We start from the raw sequence: 15,985 nt of genomic DNA, 5'->3' as shown, positions 1-15,985 counted from the left end.
CAGAGTACAAGGATTTTTATATAACATATTCTACTAACTGTTAGGAATTATTAAGATTTGTTCTGATATTAGGTAGGCATACTGATTATTTAATCGGCTGTAACCATGTAACTCATTGTATTGCATTCTGATTGTAGGATTAGATTAGAATAGATGCTGCAGATTTGACATTGACATATCTCACTGGAAATGTTGCCATGGCAGGGGGGCTGAAACTTGTCATTATTGCAGAAATAACATACTCGTGCATAACTGTGTTTCTGTGTAAGTCTAGACACTTGAAACCACGGCCTTCCCCTCGACTCTATCTTGGGAATGTCAAACCACAATCTCCCTATATTCATATTATATTTTGAGGAACAGCTCAGAGCTGACCACATAAACAATATACATGCTGCTCTTCAGACAAACCAGAAATAAGATAGAATCCCACGTCATCTACTGCTAGGCAAACTGTGCAGATATGTCAACCGAAACTCTCGAGTGTGTTAGGGGTTATAATATCGGACACATTCCATGTCTGCCTAGCAACTAAATCTGTATTATGTCCTGCCCCGAAATGGACTTCTGACATGTATAAAACTGTGTACTGTGGCAGAAATAAACCGAAGACAAACGATCTGGCATTGTGTCGGTGACTTTTTTCTTCCCGAGCTCGTCTCCTGCGGAGGATCCACCATCCTGCACTGGCGGCGCTGGGTTATCCTAGTCCAGTGGTTATCCTAGTCCAGGGAACCTGAAGGGTTTACTTCTGATGAAGTGGTTGTACCTTAACACTAAATTTGTCTTGTTAGCTCGATTCTGATTGAAGAAATCCGGAGACATGTGCGTGCTCATGCTGCCTCACAAGGGAAGCAAAATAGGAAGCAACATTTGTCAGCCTGTCTGAGCAAGACCTTTTCATGGAATATTTTGGAATATAAATATATTTTCACAGCTAAATGCAACACTGCTGCGGATGCCAAGTCCAGAGAGGAAGCATGGCAAAAAAATCGCTTAATTTTAAATATGTATTTTTTATTACACAGGCTATGTATTTACCCCATTATAATAATTTCCAATAATCCAATAATAATAATGTCCAATTTAAATTTGAGTGCTTGTAGTAATGGAATGTAACATGGACTGAGAGGTTGCTGCATCAGAATGGTTAGTTCTCTGGTCTTTTTTAAATCTATAATACTGTAGTATTATGTAGTAGTGTACTAATTTCACTTTTGTAGCCAGATTAACAGGAAATGATCCCATCATGAGATGAGACCTATGAGATGAACACTGTTAGATCACTTCATAAAACAAATATTTCTGCATAATAATGTAGACTATAAAACTATAATGATAGGATTAACTATTCATTAAATTGAATATAACCTCGAAGCAGCAGCTTTGTCAATATTTCAAAGTAGGCTATAGGAATGCACCACAAGCAAATATGCGCAGCCGTATACATAAAGTCTGCGTTAAAGTTTGTCAAAGTACGGCTGCATGGGTGCTACTGGCAATGTACGGCTCAAGTAGATTTATGTAAATGATATCTTGACAAAAAAATATATATCGCTCAAGTAGAAAAACATGTGAATGATGTTAATTATCTTGGCGATCTTTCAGTACTCATTCCCTACAAAAAGCTGATCTAATTCAAATTACTCCTTGATCTCTAAGGAAGGGGTGTTGCCATCTTAAAGGGGTGGGTCAAGTGCTTTCATTTGGTAGATGCACAAGCTTTTATGCACATATTCGGCTAACTCAAAGTCAGCCTGTACTGGAGCAGGTTTATGATTAAGATTAATGATGTGTTGCTATGGTAATTTACTCAGCTGGACTTTAAGCTTGCTTCAAAAAATGGAAAAAGCCAGACTTCTGTCACGTTATCCTGAAAGTTATCTGAGTTAGCCAGCTATGAGTAACAGGGCCCAGAACTTTCTCACTGACTTGTCTTCATGGTGTGGTTGGATATGCTCTCTGACATACTCTGGGGCCTTCCAGGAACAGGTGTATTTAATCTGAGATCATAAGAACATAAGAACATAAGAAAGTTTACAAACAAGAGGAAGCCATTCGACCCATAGTGCTAAGTTAAAAACTAAGTGATTCAAGGATCACGTCCAGTCTATTTTAAAATGTTCCCAAATTGTCGGCTTCAACCACATTGCTGGGGAAATTGTTTCAGATTGTGACGACTCTCTGTGTGAAGAAGTGTCTCCTGTTTTCTGTCTTGAATGCCTTGAAGCCCAATTTCCATTTGTGTCCCCGGGTCTGTGTGTCCCTGCAGATCTGGAAAAGCTCCTCTGGTTTGATCATGTGACACTTTAATGGCACACAGGTGGACTTAATGATGTGACTTCTGAAGGCAATTGGCTGCACCACAGCTTATTTAAGTGTGCCATAGTAATGGGGGTGAATACTTTTCAGTTGTTTATTTGTAGTTAATTTAAAAACATATATAACATTTTTTTTCCTAATATCCTAATATTAATGAATACATTGTGTAGATCAGAAACAGAAAATCCCAATTCCCAAGTTCTAGACTAAAACAATTCCAAAAGTCCTTGGGGGGCAGTGGCGTGGTTTCCCAACACTCAAACCACGCAATTGTGTGGGGCGGGGCCCCCTACTAACTAGTATTAGTATTACATTACAGACTGAATTGCAAGTTGCAACAAAATGCTTATTTTCTCAGATAAAGCCATCATGTTTTGTATTAAAACAAAGCATAGTTTTATGTAATTTTAAACTACAGGGTGAAGGTCTGATTTCACCCTGTAGTTTACAATTTACTAATTTACTCAATTTACTTTAAAACAAGGCTATGTCCAACAACCTAGGCTTGTTTCTATCATGTTACCACAGAAGTTCAATGGTTGACTAAATCTAAAATGCCATGCTTTTTAGCAGCATCTTGACCAAGGACCACTCAGACATACAGGAAGTAATCACTCGTATGCTGACAGGAAAGACAAGAAAAATTCTCATACTGTTAATGTCAGAACACCTTCACAATCATTCACACTATTTGTATACATGCTTAGCACGGTAAAGTACAGACACACTACAGGGAATTAATAACAGTGTCTTTATTTTGCTATACAGTTGTTACTGGCAAGACATATATACAAAATATATGCAAGTATCCTGGTATCCTCTTGTTATCCAATTTCCCTTAGTTTTTGTTAATTAATTAATTTAGGGCTCACTCGCCCATGACAATAAAAATAATAATCCAGTGGTGATCATGGTTTCAGTATCTCCTAAACTCTTGAACTCTCTCCCCTGTGGAGATTATATTTAATACATAACCTTTTCCCTTTAAAGGCACATTGTTATTTTAAATCTACATATATTGTACATATTGGAAGGAATATCTGTGCCAAATGTAATGTAAATTGAATATGTTGCTAAAGAGTTGAATAATGAAAATGGAACTTTAATAGTGATTTTCACCTTTTTGTATATTCCAAGTAGTTGGAACATTTTAATCATTTATAACTTTGCGATGAATTAACATGTCTTAATAAGTAATACCTCTTGTGAAGCTACAATTCTCCTCTGTCAGATTGAGGCTATATACACATTTGAGTTCATAGACCACACAGCCTGTCTGCACATCTATCTAAAAGGTAGGTCACCTTCGCGTATGATTTTATATTATGTTTATTTTATATGGTGGGTGTGAAAACACTAAATTGGTAATTACAGGTAGAGAAGGAGGGGCCCCTAAACTGAGCTTTGATTGGGGTCACAAAATTGTCAAACTCGCTCCTGTTGGAGGGTGAAAACTTACGCAATTCCACTGTAACTATAGCATGATTCTCAAGACACATTTTTCTCAGGGGCCTCGGGGGGATCTCTGTATAAGAGTTACACATTAAATGAAGATTTGGAAATAAATACCTTTAAAAAGGAACATGCAGGAATTAACTAATATGAGGAACTGTGAGGTCCAGTGGTTAAGAGCAGTGACTGAAAAAGGCAATGGGGGTGCAGTGCAGTTCAGACTAAACTATTTACTTAAGTCAATGAAATAAACAAGCAATAAACAATGTATGATGGGGTAGTGGGTCAAGCATTATCATGCACAGCTGTCCAAAATTATTATCCAGTAAAACCCTTACATAATCAATTTCCATAATCATGATTCACCATCATTCTTTGTATAATACTCCAATTCATTTATTGTACATTATATAGTTTAAAACACCTTGTCGGATTACTCTGGCTCAGCTTCTTGTGCAGACCAATTAAATCAATGCTTAAGTCATAAAATGCAATATCACTTTACACTTTACAGGTTCAGGGATATATTAAAAAGACAATTCTCATCTAGCAATGTGACAGTCTTCAGATTTTAGTATGCTTCTGTAACCCCTTGTTGTTAAAAAAACTAAACTATTTTAATCTGCAAAATACAAGCTGGTATTTCCCATGCTGACACACAGTAGTGCATGGAAGTCTTCTATTCTCATTTTTCAATGCTTTGTTTCTTAATCTAATCTCTAAATATACAGATGTTTGTGATTTATGGGACCAAACTAATGTAGGTATGCAAAATGTAAAATGTATATGAAACCTAAGGCCTCTCTACCTTACAACTACAGAATATTATTATTTTTAAAATATTTTTGTTTTGTTTTTTATTGACTGCAGCTGTAACTACTGTTCTTGTTTTGTGCTTGTATCGATTGTATTGACTTTGAAAAAGCTTTAGCATCAGCTATTCTGTTCTTCAAGGTGACTTCAAAAAGTACCTCAATTCAATTTACAGCAATATTTGAACCAAGAACTAGGTATGCATTGCAGTTGCAGTGCACAGATACTTTTTAAATTAGGTGTGGGAGGAGGGGATAACAACTATTAAAACATGCTTAAGCACTTACAGTATTTCCATATTAAACCATAGATAATGTTTTCCCACATCATCCATGCATACATTAACCATACAAAGTTAATTTTAAAGTTATTGTTTTCTAAAATGTGTGTTCTTTGTTTTCTTTCCTAGAATGCTGTAACTATTACCCCTTGGCCCTGTTTTTCAGTCCTGGCACTGTGAACAGACTCAGGCATTCATTTCACCCGGGGCAGTGTTGCTACACTAGATAAATTTTATGTGGTGAAAATAACACATTTCCTATTACCTCCTGCATGGCAGAATATATGAATGTGGTGAATAAGATCATTGGCAATTGTTTTAGTTTTTCTTGTCATGTTAAAGAGTTATTTTATTTTGTATCTATTATATTCTGTTACAATATGCTTTATTATTTGTCATTATACAAACACATGGATACAAATATGTATGTTCTGTTATGGAGGAATATGATATGTTATGGGATGCTTGTTTAGCATTTCAGGACACTATGCTAACATCAGTCAGTCAAATTGTGGACCCTGCCTTCATTAACCTGAATGCCACAAAGTTGAAAAATATGAATTTATGAAAGTAAAGAGGGAGTTGCTGATATATTTGTTTTTTGGACTGCATAAAGAAATTATAAATTTGTAGCCATTCCTTTGATAAGCTTGTTGGCAAATACACTTGAATGATTGTTGTTTTTTGCAGATTATACAAGTTAGATGGTTGCAAGGCATTCAAGAAAAACAGCTCTTGTTCTGGGCTGACACCCTGGGGGTTTATGTACATATTGGTTAATTTCTCATGGCATCAGGAACACAACAGTAGTATAATAGGATCTGTAATTTTATCTTTATCCCTAAGTATATTCTAAAGGTATTTATCCTCCCACATGTAGTGAATTTAGTTTGCTTTATTTTATTAACGGAACAATTTAATGCAGGGCTAAAGAGAAAATACCAGTTCTACTTTTATTACACATGAAACGTTTGAATTGTTTTGCAACGTAAGTATTTAAAAATCTATAAATAAATACATAAAAAGTTGTGTGTGTCCAATACCATAATTTACCTGGATGAAACCTGTTTTGTCATAACTTTGATCAAAGTATTCCTCAATTCTTTTGTTTTCATTCCATACACTATTGGATTCAGAACAGGAGGAAGCAGGAAAATGAGCATGCCTGTGATTTTTTGCAGATTAGAAGAAATGTTTTTAAAGCGGTGCGACAATATGGTGAAGGTGGAGGTAAATTCAAAAAGCAGGAACACGACTAATTGAGCCACACAGGTGTTGATGGCCTTACTCTTTGCATCAGACTGTCGGTTAACTAAGCAGGCGATGAGGATTTGGACATATGAGAACACCTGTACAGATATGCTTATGAGCTGCATGATTGCTGTGGTACATAATCCAAAAATATTATTCATGGTTGTGTCAGCACACGTAAGCTTAAGAAGTGAAGGATTGTCACAATAAACATTCGTTAAAGAATTATTGCACCTGGGAAGTCTTACCTGAAGGAAAAACAGTGAGCCTATCAAAATGAAATCAGCCCCCCAAGCAAGTACAATAATGATCATTACAGTACAGGGGGTCATGATGGTGTTGTACCTTAAAGGGTTGCAAATTGCTATATAGCGGTCAAAAGCCATAGCTGTTAGAACAAACAAAACCCCCCCTCCGTACATGTGAAGCAAGAATCCTTGAAGCACACATAGTGGGTAATAGACCATGCTGGTTTCTGTCACAATGTCCAAAAGCACCTTGGGGAGCATGGCACTAATCCCAATGAAGTCGTTGAGAGGTAGACTGAAAAGGATAAAGTACATGGGCCTGTGGAAGTCCTTCTCTACAATGATCAAAATTAATACAGTCATGTTACAGAAAACAGAAAACAAGTAGACCAGTATCCCCACAATAAAGATGGGATACTTTCCTCCCGGTGGTAAAACAAATGGCTCTAAAGTTAAATGCAAGCTGTCATTCAAGCTTGTGTCCTCCATCAGCAATGATCTACCACAGCCCCCTGTCAAACATTGAATGAAAGAAAAAATATTATTTGCATTGCTATGGAGATTAGATGATCAGCAACCTCGCAGTCAAGTGCATGTGTAGAAGTAGTCCTCATCGCCAAAGCACTTTCTGATAGCTGACATACATTTTCTAATGAAAATGTTTAGTATACCTCAGGAAGTGTTTGAGAATTACGAGACAGCAGGTTTGTTGCCCTCCTACCCCGCCTCCCATTTTGTTTAGCTGTTTCAGTGACCTGTAGTGACCTTGAGTTATGCTAGTTTTTTGTTTTTGTTTCTTTTGCAATAAAAATGACTGTTTCCAATAGCCATATTCAATAGTAAATAAACTGATTAGAATGTTTTTGTCCAGTTTTATGAACACATTGTACTTGATCTGACCCCCTAGAAAAGAGGGAGGGAAATCCATTAAAATGAGGCCTTTCTTGGATACAGCTCAGGAATACACAACTACAGTCTATTCCTCGAGAGGTGCTTTTCTCAAGGGGTATGTAATCAGAGATACTATGGCTTAACAACTAATTATGATCTAGAAAGAGTCTAAATTATTAATTAGATAAGTATAATTGTATATAAAAAGCTGTTTCATTCTCGCTTACTCATTCTCGGTTTAATTTATTTAATATGTTGGCATTTTTCCTGATATGTATGTGCTTATCCAAGGTCTATTGAATATATGTGTGTAACCTTGCCAAAATGAAAGCAAAATCATCAGTTGGATAAGGGGTTCAATGTTTAAACTGAAAGTTTATCAGGAGGTTCCCAGTTCAAGTCGAGGCTCTGGCACTGTATTACTTCAATCAAGTTTTCAGATTAACCATTAAAACATAGTGCTTTAGTCAAATACTTTGTATAGTAAATCACTGATGGTTTGTTGCAATATTAAAAATGTTAAATATTGTTGTCATGACACCCTACAAAGGGAGAACTTTTCTCTGAAATATTTCTCTGAATGTTGATGGAGAACAGCTGAAAAGGGAACACCCAGCAATTACAGATATTTAGTGTAAACAAATCTTAGCATCTCTGTAATAATTAAACTTGAAGGTAGCATTGAGGAAGTCAAGGCCAAGTCTCTTTATTTATGAGTTCAAAGGCATTTCAGGAGTTGTCTACCTGCAGTGCAATCAATGGCAATCAAGAATACAACTAAATAAAGCAATCAGCCACCTTGTTCACCTCAACCATGATGTTATCTACTCTTCCTGCACTGTATGGCAATATATATTTTTCTCTATTTACCCTCTAAATGTAATCGTGGCTATGAATTTCATGGTCAAAATGTTAACTTTATTCGTACACAATTAGAGAGTCAATAAAACAATCTTACCTTTTTTGTTGTTTATGTTTTGTTTCTGTGACCGCGATTCAAAATCCTGTTTTTGGTTATTGCTACCTGTATTGACTACAGGAAAAGGTGTTACTTTACTTTCTAGAGGGAAAATATAATGTGGTACGAACATATAAACCATGATGCAGACATGCATCTTTTGTCATAACCAATAAGTTCACAGATGGGTTGGGGTTGAGTTATTGTGTGAAGGGGGAGTGGATGATGGTGGCATTGAGACTATAAAAGCATGCTAAGCAGTGATTTCCTTTTTCTCATAATGGGTTAAGTTATTTCCTTCACTATTGTCTCTTTTCTTATATTATGCATGAAGTTTGTTTGCTAGACTTTTAGCCCATAGCTTTGATTGAATATTGTCACTGTGGTCTAAACACTGAAACTTCCCAAAATCCTTTGACCTCTCATGCAATTTGTTTACTGTCACTGTGAACAAACTTAACATATTCTGATCTCTGCTTTGCTAATCCAGTTGCTGTGTGGTGATCAAATGTGTGGCATTTCCCTTTACCCCTGAGGGTGGGAAGATATTGTGCTTGACTTCATCCATTCTTCTTCCAAATCTTCCATTTATATTTATAACAGAAATGGCACAAATATGACCATTAAACACTGGAAGTCACAAAATCATCAAATATACACAATGGGACAATCCATGACTTTTAAAATAAGCTCTAGAGTCACATTCACTGAACTCAAATACCTTCCTAACTTCAAAAAGAAAGCCTTTGTTATACCATCATTTAAAAAAAAAAATCATAACAATATGTATTTAACAATGCTAATGTTTTTTTTTTTTAAGTGTTACATGATTGAAACCTTTTGTTTAAAAACCTTTATCAGAGTATTTCTTATTTCTTTTGTTTTCAAACCATATACAATTGGATTCAATACTGGAGGGATGATAAAAATGAGCATCCCTGTAATTTTTTGTAAGTTAAGTGAGACATTTGTAAACCGGTATGAAAGGATTGTAAAAGTCCCCACAGTTTCAAACATCAGAAATATCACCAGCTGGGCTATGCAGGTGTTGATAGCTTTACTCTTGGCTTCTGACCTTCTTGAAACTACACAAGCAATTAGGATTTGAATGTAGGAATACATCTGCACAGATACGCTTATAAATTGCATGACAGCTGTGATAAACAAACCAAAAATGTTATTAATACTTGTATTGGCACAGGACAGCTTAAGAAGTGAGGAATTGTCACAAAAGACATTCGGTATAGAGTTCTGGCACCTGGGAAGTCTCACCTGAATGGAAAACAGTGAGATGATCAAAAGAAAATCCAGGCCCCAAACAAGTGCAATTATGATTATTAAAGTGTAGGGGGTCATGATGGTGTTGTACCTTAAAGGTTTGCAGATTGCTATGTAGCGGTCAAAAGCCATGGCTGCTAATATGAACAGAACCCCCCCTCCATACATGTGAAGCAAGAATCCTTGAAGCACACAAAGGGGGTAATAGACAGTGCTGCTTTCTGTGACAATGTCCGAGAGCACCTTGGGGAGCAGGGCACTAATCCCAATCAAGTCGTTAAGAGGAAGACTGAAAAGGATAAAGTACATGGGCTGGTGGAGATTCCTCTCCACAGTGATCAAAACCAACATAGTCAGGTTACAGAAAAGGCAGAATAAGAAGATGAGTAGTCCCAGAAAAAAAATGGGATACTTGCCTCCAGGTAGTAGAACAAAAGGATCTAAAGTCAAATTAAAGCTCACATTTAGGGATTTGTTCTCCATCACTTCTCTGGCCCTGCAAAACATTGAATGGAAGAAAGATCATTATTTCAAACATTCAAGAAAATAAAACTGGATAGCCTTACTGTATTGCACTACATATTGCCTTTTAACTTTGCTTTCCAGGTACCTTAGCCCAAGACTTTAGGTATCAATAGCAGGCAATAAGCCTTGGATTTACAGCATGTTAAGTCTTGTGGCCTCTTTCCTAAGAATTTTAATGAATAAAATATTGGTTATCTTTGATTTAAGATTTCATGTTCATGTGTCCTTTTTCTAATTATTTTTCTAATACGGGTTTCAAATTGGTTGAACTTGGCTAACATAGCTGGTAAAGTGGAGGTCCTATTGAAGGATTTTGAACTTCTGAGCAAGAACCTTCATTAATTTGCTTTATAACCTGTTTTACAAACTAAGAGAATATTTAATGATGATAATGGTGATTATTATTATTTCTTTACTTTTTTGTGCTGCAGAGTATTATAGTTTACAGTGAAAGCTACCCTGCAATGTTTCTTGGGAAGGAATTACATCTATGTGAAAATGGGAGAAAAGTTAATTCCACCCAGTTATGCACCATGAAAGGATGTTCCAGAGCTTTAATACATTTTTAAGCTCAATTCCAGATCAGGGTCCTTGTTGGAGATCCTCAGATCCATGTCCTCCCAGTGCAGAGAAAACAAATCTATTCACCTAAATAAAAAAAGTGCCCTCAGACTACAGGATTAAACTGTGTACTCGCAACCACAACCATAACTTTGAAATGCAATTCCTACCCCTAATTTTAAGGTAGGATGGCAAGGAACCTCATGGTACAATATCACTGTACTTAAGTGCCGATACGATATGTACAGTGATTTTCTGAATACTTACAATTCTGTGTATTGCGATGTATTGCTTCTTTTCATCATTGAACCATTACAAACAATTAAATCTACTTCCAATGACAAAATTCTGCAAAAATACATTGAATAATATAATAAAAACCATAAGTCTGTATACTAAATGTACTTAGAACCTTCTAAAATGTATTTAAAAATGAAATGTGAATGTTAACAATCTTTAATATAAGCTATGCCTCAACAGACTGAGCAGCAACACACAGCGATATAAGTCAGTATCATTTATAACATTAACAATAATAACATTTAACCATAACAACATTGCATACATATGGTGTTCTTTCTTAAATTCAAAGTGAGCCCATACTTTCTTTAGATTTAAAAGGCACAACTCGAATACTGTTGGCGTCAGCCATGTTTTGGAACCAAGATCACTGTCTAAAACAGTCAAATTCTGAAATCATCCCTTAAAAAAAAACCATTGTGCCATCTATATTGGAATAATCACAGAATTGTTACTTTGCCTCAATAAAAATAAAATGACCGCATTTAATAGCTTGAAAATGCAAACAAAAAATCAATTTGTGGAGACAGAGGATTGATTTTGATATCATAAAAAATATTGCGATATTACACTATACATTTTTCCCAAATCCCTACTTCAAATTTCATCAGAAATTAAAAAGTCTGTAACTGTATTAATATAAACTTACCTTTCTTATGAGTATTTGAGACTTGTCATACTTTTCAGTAACACATTTAAAAAATATGGATTTCCTCCCCTGGTTTGAGTTGCTGTTTTATAGGAGTTTCAAGAGAGCAACAGCACCGAATCAGAATCTCCAGAGAAAACAACGACCTGAATTCTGACATCTCATGAATCTGGAATCTCACTATCTCACTAACAGCCTTGTTGTATTTTTGAGAGAGACATATAGTGCAATTGAGAATCAGACATTTATTTTATGGTTATATTATGGTATATTCCTCACTTATTGCTTTATCGACTTTATCAAAAGCCACCTTCTTTTAAAAGTTAACTTTGAAGGATAAGACAAAACAATACTGCAACCATCCACATGATAGCTCAATAGCTTTGCAAATGTGGCTGATGTCTCGTCTTCAGAAAAGCACACTTTTAGAAAGCAAGAGAAAACTGGGAGAAAAATGCGAGCAATGTGTAAGCACTGTATGGTATCATCCTAGAACTGAAACCTCTCCTGCAGAGGTCAGTCCAAATTGACCATTGTGTACATGATGTGCATGGAGTACAATTCAAACTTCAAAATCAAATGCGTATTGTGCACCATATTATTATTATTATTTTTTAATGAAAACCATAAGACACTATAGCTGGTATTAATTTAGTTGGTAAATGTTGATAGATGCTGTCTTGTTCTGATTCTAACAGTTTTTACCACAGTTGCCATTTCCAACTGTGTTTTCATTTTAAAGTGATAAAAAGTGCTGTACATCATACATATACACTAACTGTATATGCAAAGATGCATAAAACCATAACTTTAGGAACCACTCTAGTTCCCCTTGTACCCCAGTGATCAGATCTATCTCTGCTGCAGTACAGATTATTGAGGTATACCCCTTTACTGGCATGTCTGACCCAAACCAGAATCAGGCTGGTGCGGCTCGCCACATTATACATCTGACCCAGAACCAGGCCACGAATTTGGGGCCCTACCCCTTACCTAGCACTGGCCCGGGGTTGGAGGAGTTAACTCACTGGTTCTCAATCCTGGTCCTGGGGACCCCATGCTGGTTTTCATTCCAACCGAGCACTCAATTACTTAATTGAACCCTCAATTTAACTAATTTGCTTAATTTTCTTTTCAAATTGTGTAGCTTGGAGTTGGAGATTTCAAGTTCAAGAGAAGTAATTGAGAGCTCAGCTAGAACACAGGACCAGGATTGAGAACCACTGAGTTAACTGTTAACTGTAACTATTACTAGGTTTAAATACATTACAAATACTTAATACATTAATCAAATACATTAAGAATACTTAAACTACTATTGCTATTTAAATACTGGTAAAAAAAACAACATAGAATTAATCCGACACAAAACAGCTTAAATATAATAATGTGTGATAGATCATTTCGAGCCCTTCGTCATTTCTGACAAATTTATTTTGGAACTTAACATATAACACTGGATCTAACAAATATAATGTTTAAACATCATGTTAAATCAACCAAATGAGGATATAAATGTCTAGATATACATATATAACTGCTAAAAATGTTCCTTACTTGGGCGGCTAAGGCGCTGTGCTGCCATGCTGAAGCTCAGTGTGGTGTCACTCAAATGTCAACTAGAAAGCCAGTACTGCCTTCTGATTGGTCTTTTAGAGTCCTTCAGAGTCTACTAATCACCAATCAGAAGTCAGTGATGTCCATTGTAATGGACAACAGGTCTGAAAGGGTTAAGTGGGATCTTTAACATGAAACATCCAACACCTTTTTTTTTTAACTTGTTTTCTCACCCTCTTATTATTATTATTTTTTATTATTATTTATTTATTAGCAGACGCCTTTGTCCAGGGCGACTTACAAAATATAAAAGCAATACAAAGTGCATATGAGACACAGTAAACAATATACAAGGTCTTACATCCTAGATTGTAAGAGCTGATAAGTGCAGACATGATGTTAAGTCAAAGTTAAGAACTAAGGCTGAGGGAGCGTAGGGGAAATCAAAATAAACAATTGCTATTAATGCAAAGGCAAGAGTATGACAACATGCTGTATAAGTGCAATCTTACAGGATAATGAAATACTAAATTACAAGTACAGTCTGAAAAGGTATGTCTTGAGTAATTGCCGGAAGGCGGTCAGAGACTCTGTTTTGACTTCAGTGGGAAGGGCTTTCCTCCACTTAGGGGCCAGGGATGAGAAGGAGCGGCTCTGGAGGAAGGAGAGTGGAGAGGAGGCAGAGTTAGTCTTCTGGCACTGGAGGAACGCAGTGGTCTGGAGGGGATGTATTGAGAGACGAGTGTCTGAAGGTAGCTTGGTGCAGTGTGGTTGAGACAGCGGTAGGTGAGGGTCAGTGTCTTGAACTGAATGCGTGCCGGTATCGGGAGCCAGTGGAGGGAGCGGAGCAGTGGAGTAGCGTGTGCGAATCGGGGTAGAGAGAATACCAGACGAGCCGCAGAGTTCTGGATGAGCTGGAGCGGCAGGTAGTAGTTGCAGGCAGGCCGGACAGGAGGGAGTTGCAGTAGTCCAGGCGGGAGAGGACCAGTGACTGGACGAGCACCTGAGTCGAGTAGTCGGTGAGGAAAGGATGGATTCGGCGTATGTTGCTCAGGAAGAATCTGCAGGTGTGTGTCAGCGTGGTGATGTGCTGGGTGTAGGAGAGTGCAGGATCGAGGGTGACTCCTAGGTTCTTAGCGGAATCAGTCCAGTCAAACCCTAAGAGATATCAGGATAAATGAGGAGGAGGTAGTAAAGGGACTAAAAACAAACAAATCACCTAGGCCAGATGGTATATTTCCAACAAAGGAAATTTCCAATGAGGGAAATGATTTATAGGCCGCTATATCAAATATTCCAATTGACACTTAGAACAGGGGATGTGCCAACTGACTGTGGAAGACAGCAAATGTCATACCAATCCACAAGAAAGGGGACAAAACTGAGCCAGGACCAATTACAGACCAATCAGTCTCATCTGCATCACCTGTAAAATGTTGGAAAAAATGATTAGACAGAAAATAGAGGAGCATCTTAATGAAAGCCATTTTCTTGGAGATAGTCAACATGGGTTTAGACGAGGCAGATCATGTCTTACTATTTTATTAGAATTTTTTGAACATGCAACTGCAGCTGTAGATCACGTGAAAGCATATGATATGATATACTTAGATTTACAGAAAGCTTTTGATAAGGTTCCACACCAAAGACTGATCCTCAAATTGGAAGCTGTAGGCATTCAGGGTAATGTAAGTAGATGGATTATGAACTGGTTGATGTCTAGGAAACAGTGGGTGTCAATTAGAGGAGTTGCTACTAACTGGAGAGAGGTTGTTAGTGGAGTTCCACAGGGATCGGTATTAGGGCCTTTGCTTTTTCTAATCTATGTTAATGATCTGGACTCTGGGATAGTTAGCAAACTTGTCAAATTTGCCGACGATACTAAAATAGGTGGATCAGCAGATACAATCTCGACAGCACAGGCTATTCAAAGGGACTTAGATAACATTCAGTTGTGGGCCGACACCTGGCAGTTGAAATTAAATGTGGACAAATGCAAGGTATTACATGCAGGTAACAAAAATGTCCACTATAATTACACTATGGGAGGAATAGAACTCCTCACTTTCTCCATCCAAACAATGTAGGGAAGCAATAAAAAAGGCAAACAGACTGTTAGGGTATATTGTCAAAAGTGTAGAGTTTAAAACGAGGGCAGTAATGTTCAGACTGTACAATGCACTAGTTAGACCTCATCTGGATACTGTGTGCAGTTCTGGGCTCCACACTTCAAGAAAGATATCGCTGCTCTAGAGGCAGTTCAAAGGAGAGCAACCAGACTTATTCCAGGTCTGAAGGAGATGTCCTACTGAGAGACTGAGGGAACTGAACCTTTTCACCCTGGAACAGAGGAGACTACGTGGGGACGTGATTATTATTATTATTATTATTATTATTATTATTATTATTATTATTATTATTATTATTATTATTATTATTATTGTTATTATTATTATTATTATTATTATTATTATTTCTTGGCAGATGCCCTTGAAATAAAAATAATAATTATAATGTAGTGTTATGTTGGGTGTATTTTGATAAGAGCATTTTAGCTCTGAGCTGAAGCACTGATCTAAAGAAGACCTCTCCCCACAAAGTTATCAGATTTCCTTAACTCATCAGCGGATGAACTGGTTTACATCAAAGTGACAGTCTTGGGAGGATGGCACCGAGAATAGGCCAAATAGTTTGGAATCCCTGCTGTGAGATGTCTGGAGACAGGGGCCTGTAGGTAATAAATACTCTTTGAAATGGACGAGAGCCGAAATCCCGACACAGAGCTACGAACCCGGGCCAACCAGCATTTCCAAAAGATGGCATGGATTGACAACAGTCATAAATCTAGCCCCCCTCCAATAGGACACTGGGAGCTGAAACCGAAATCCAATCTCATAAAC

General features: G+C 37.0%; 2 protein-coding genes across 2 annotated transcripts; both read right to left on the bottom strand.

Moving 5' to 3' along the window:
- Positions 1–5,916: 5,916 nt before the first annotated feature.
- Positions 5,917–6,855, bottom strand: LOC136747152 (olfactory receptor 52B2-like). Its single transcript, XM_066700105.1, has one exon. It carries the CDS (start codon positions 6,853–6,855, stop codon positions 5,917–5,919), a length of 939 nt encoding a protein of 312 aa, XP_066556202.1.
- Positions 6,856–9,037: 2,182 nt separating this feature from the next.
- Positions 9,038–9,976, bottom strand: LOC136747331 (olfactory receptor 52E4-like). The gene has a single exon (XM_066700269.1). It carries the CDS (start codon positions 9,974–9,976, stop codon positions 9,038–9,040), a length of 939 nt encoding a protein of 312 aa, XP_066556366.1.
- Between the last annotated feature and the right edge of the window lie 6,009 nt (positions 9,977–15,985).

Source organism: Amia ocellicauda, chromosome 3, assembly GCF_036373705.1.
Source record: "Amia ocellicauda isolate fAmiCal2 chromosome 3, fAmiCal2.hap1, whole genome shotgun sequence".
Classification (NCBI taxonomy): Eukaryota; Metazoa; Chordata; class Actinopteri; order Amiiformes; family Amiidae; genus Amia; species Amia ocellicauda.
Note: the sequence above shows the minus strand (reverse complement) of the source record. Positions and strands in the feature narration are given on the sequence as shown.

Coding starts and splice junctions, on each gene's coding strand:
- LOC136747152 (XM_066700105.1), bottom strand. CDS start 6,855: ATGGAGGACACAAGCTTGAATGACAGCTTGCATTTAACTTTAGAGCCA.
- LOC136747331 (XM_066700269.1), bottom strand. CDS start 9,976: ATGGAGAACAAATCCCTAAATGTGAGCTTTAATTTGACTTTAGATCCT.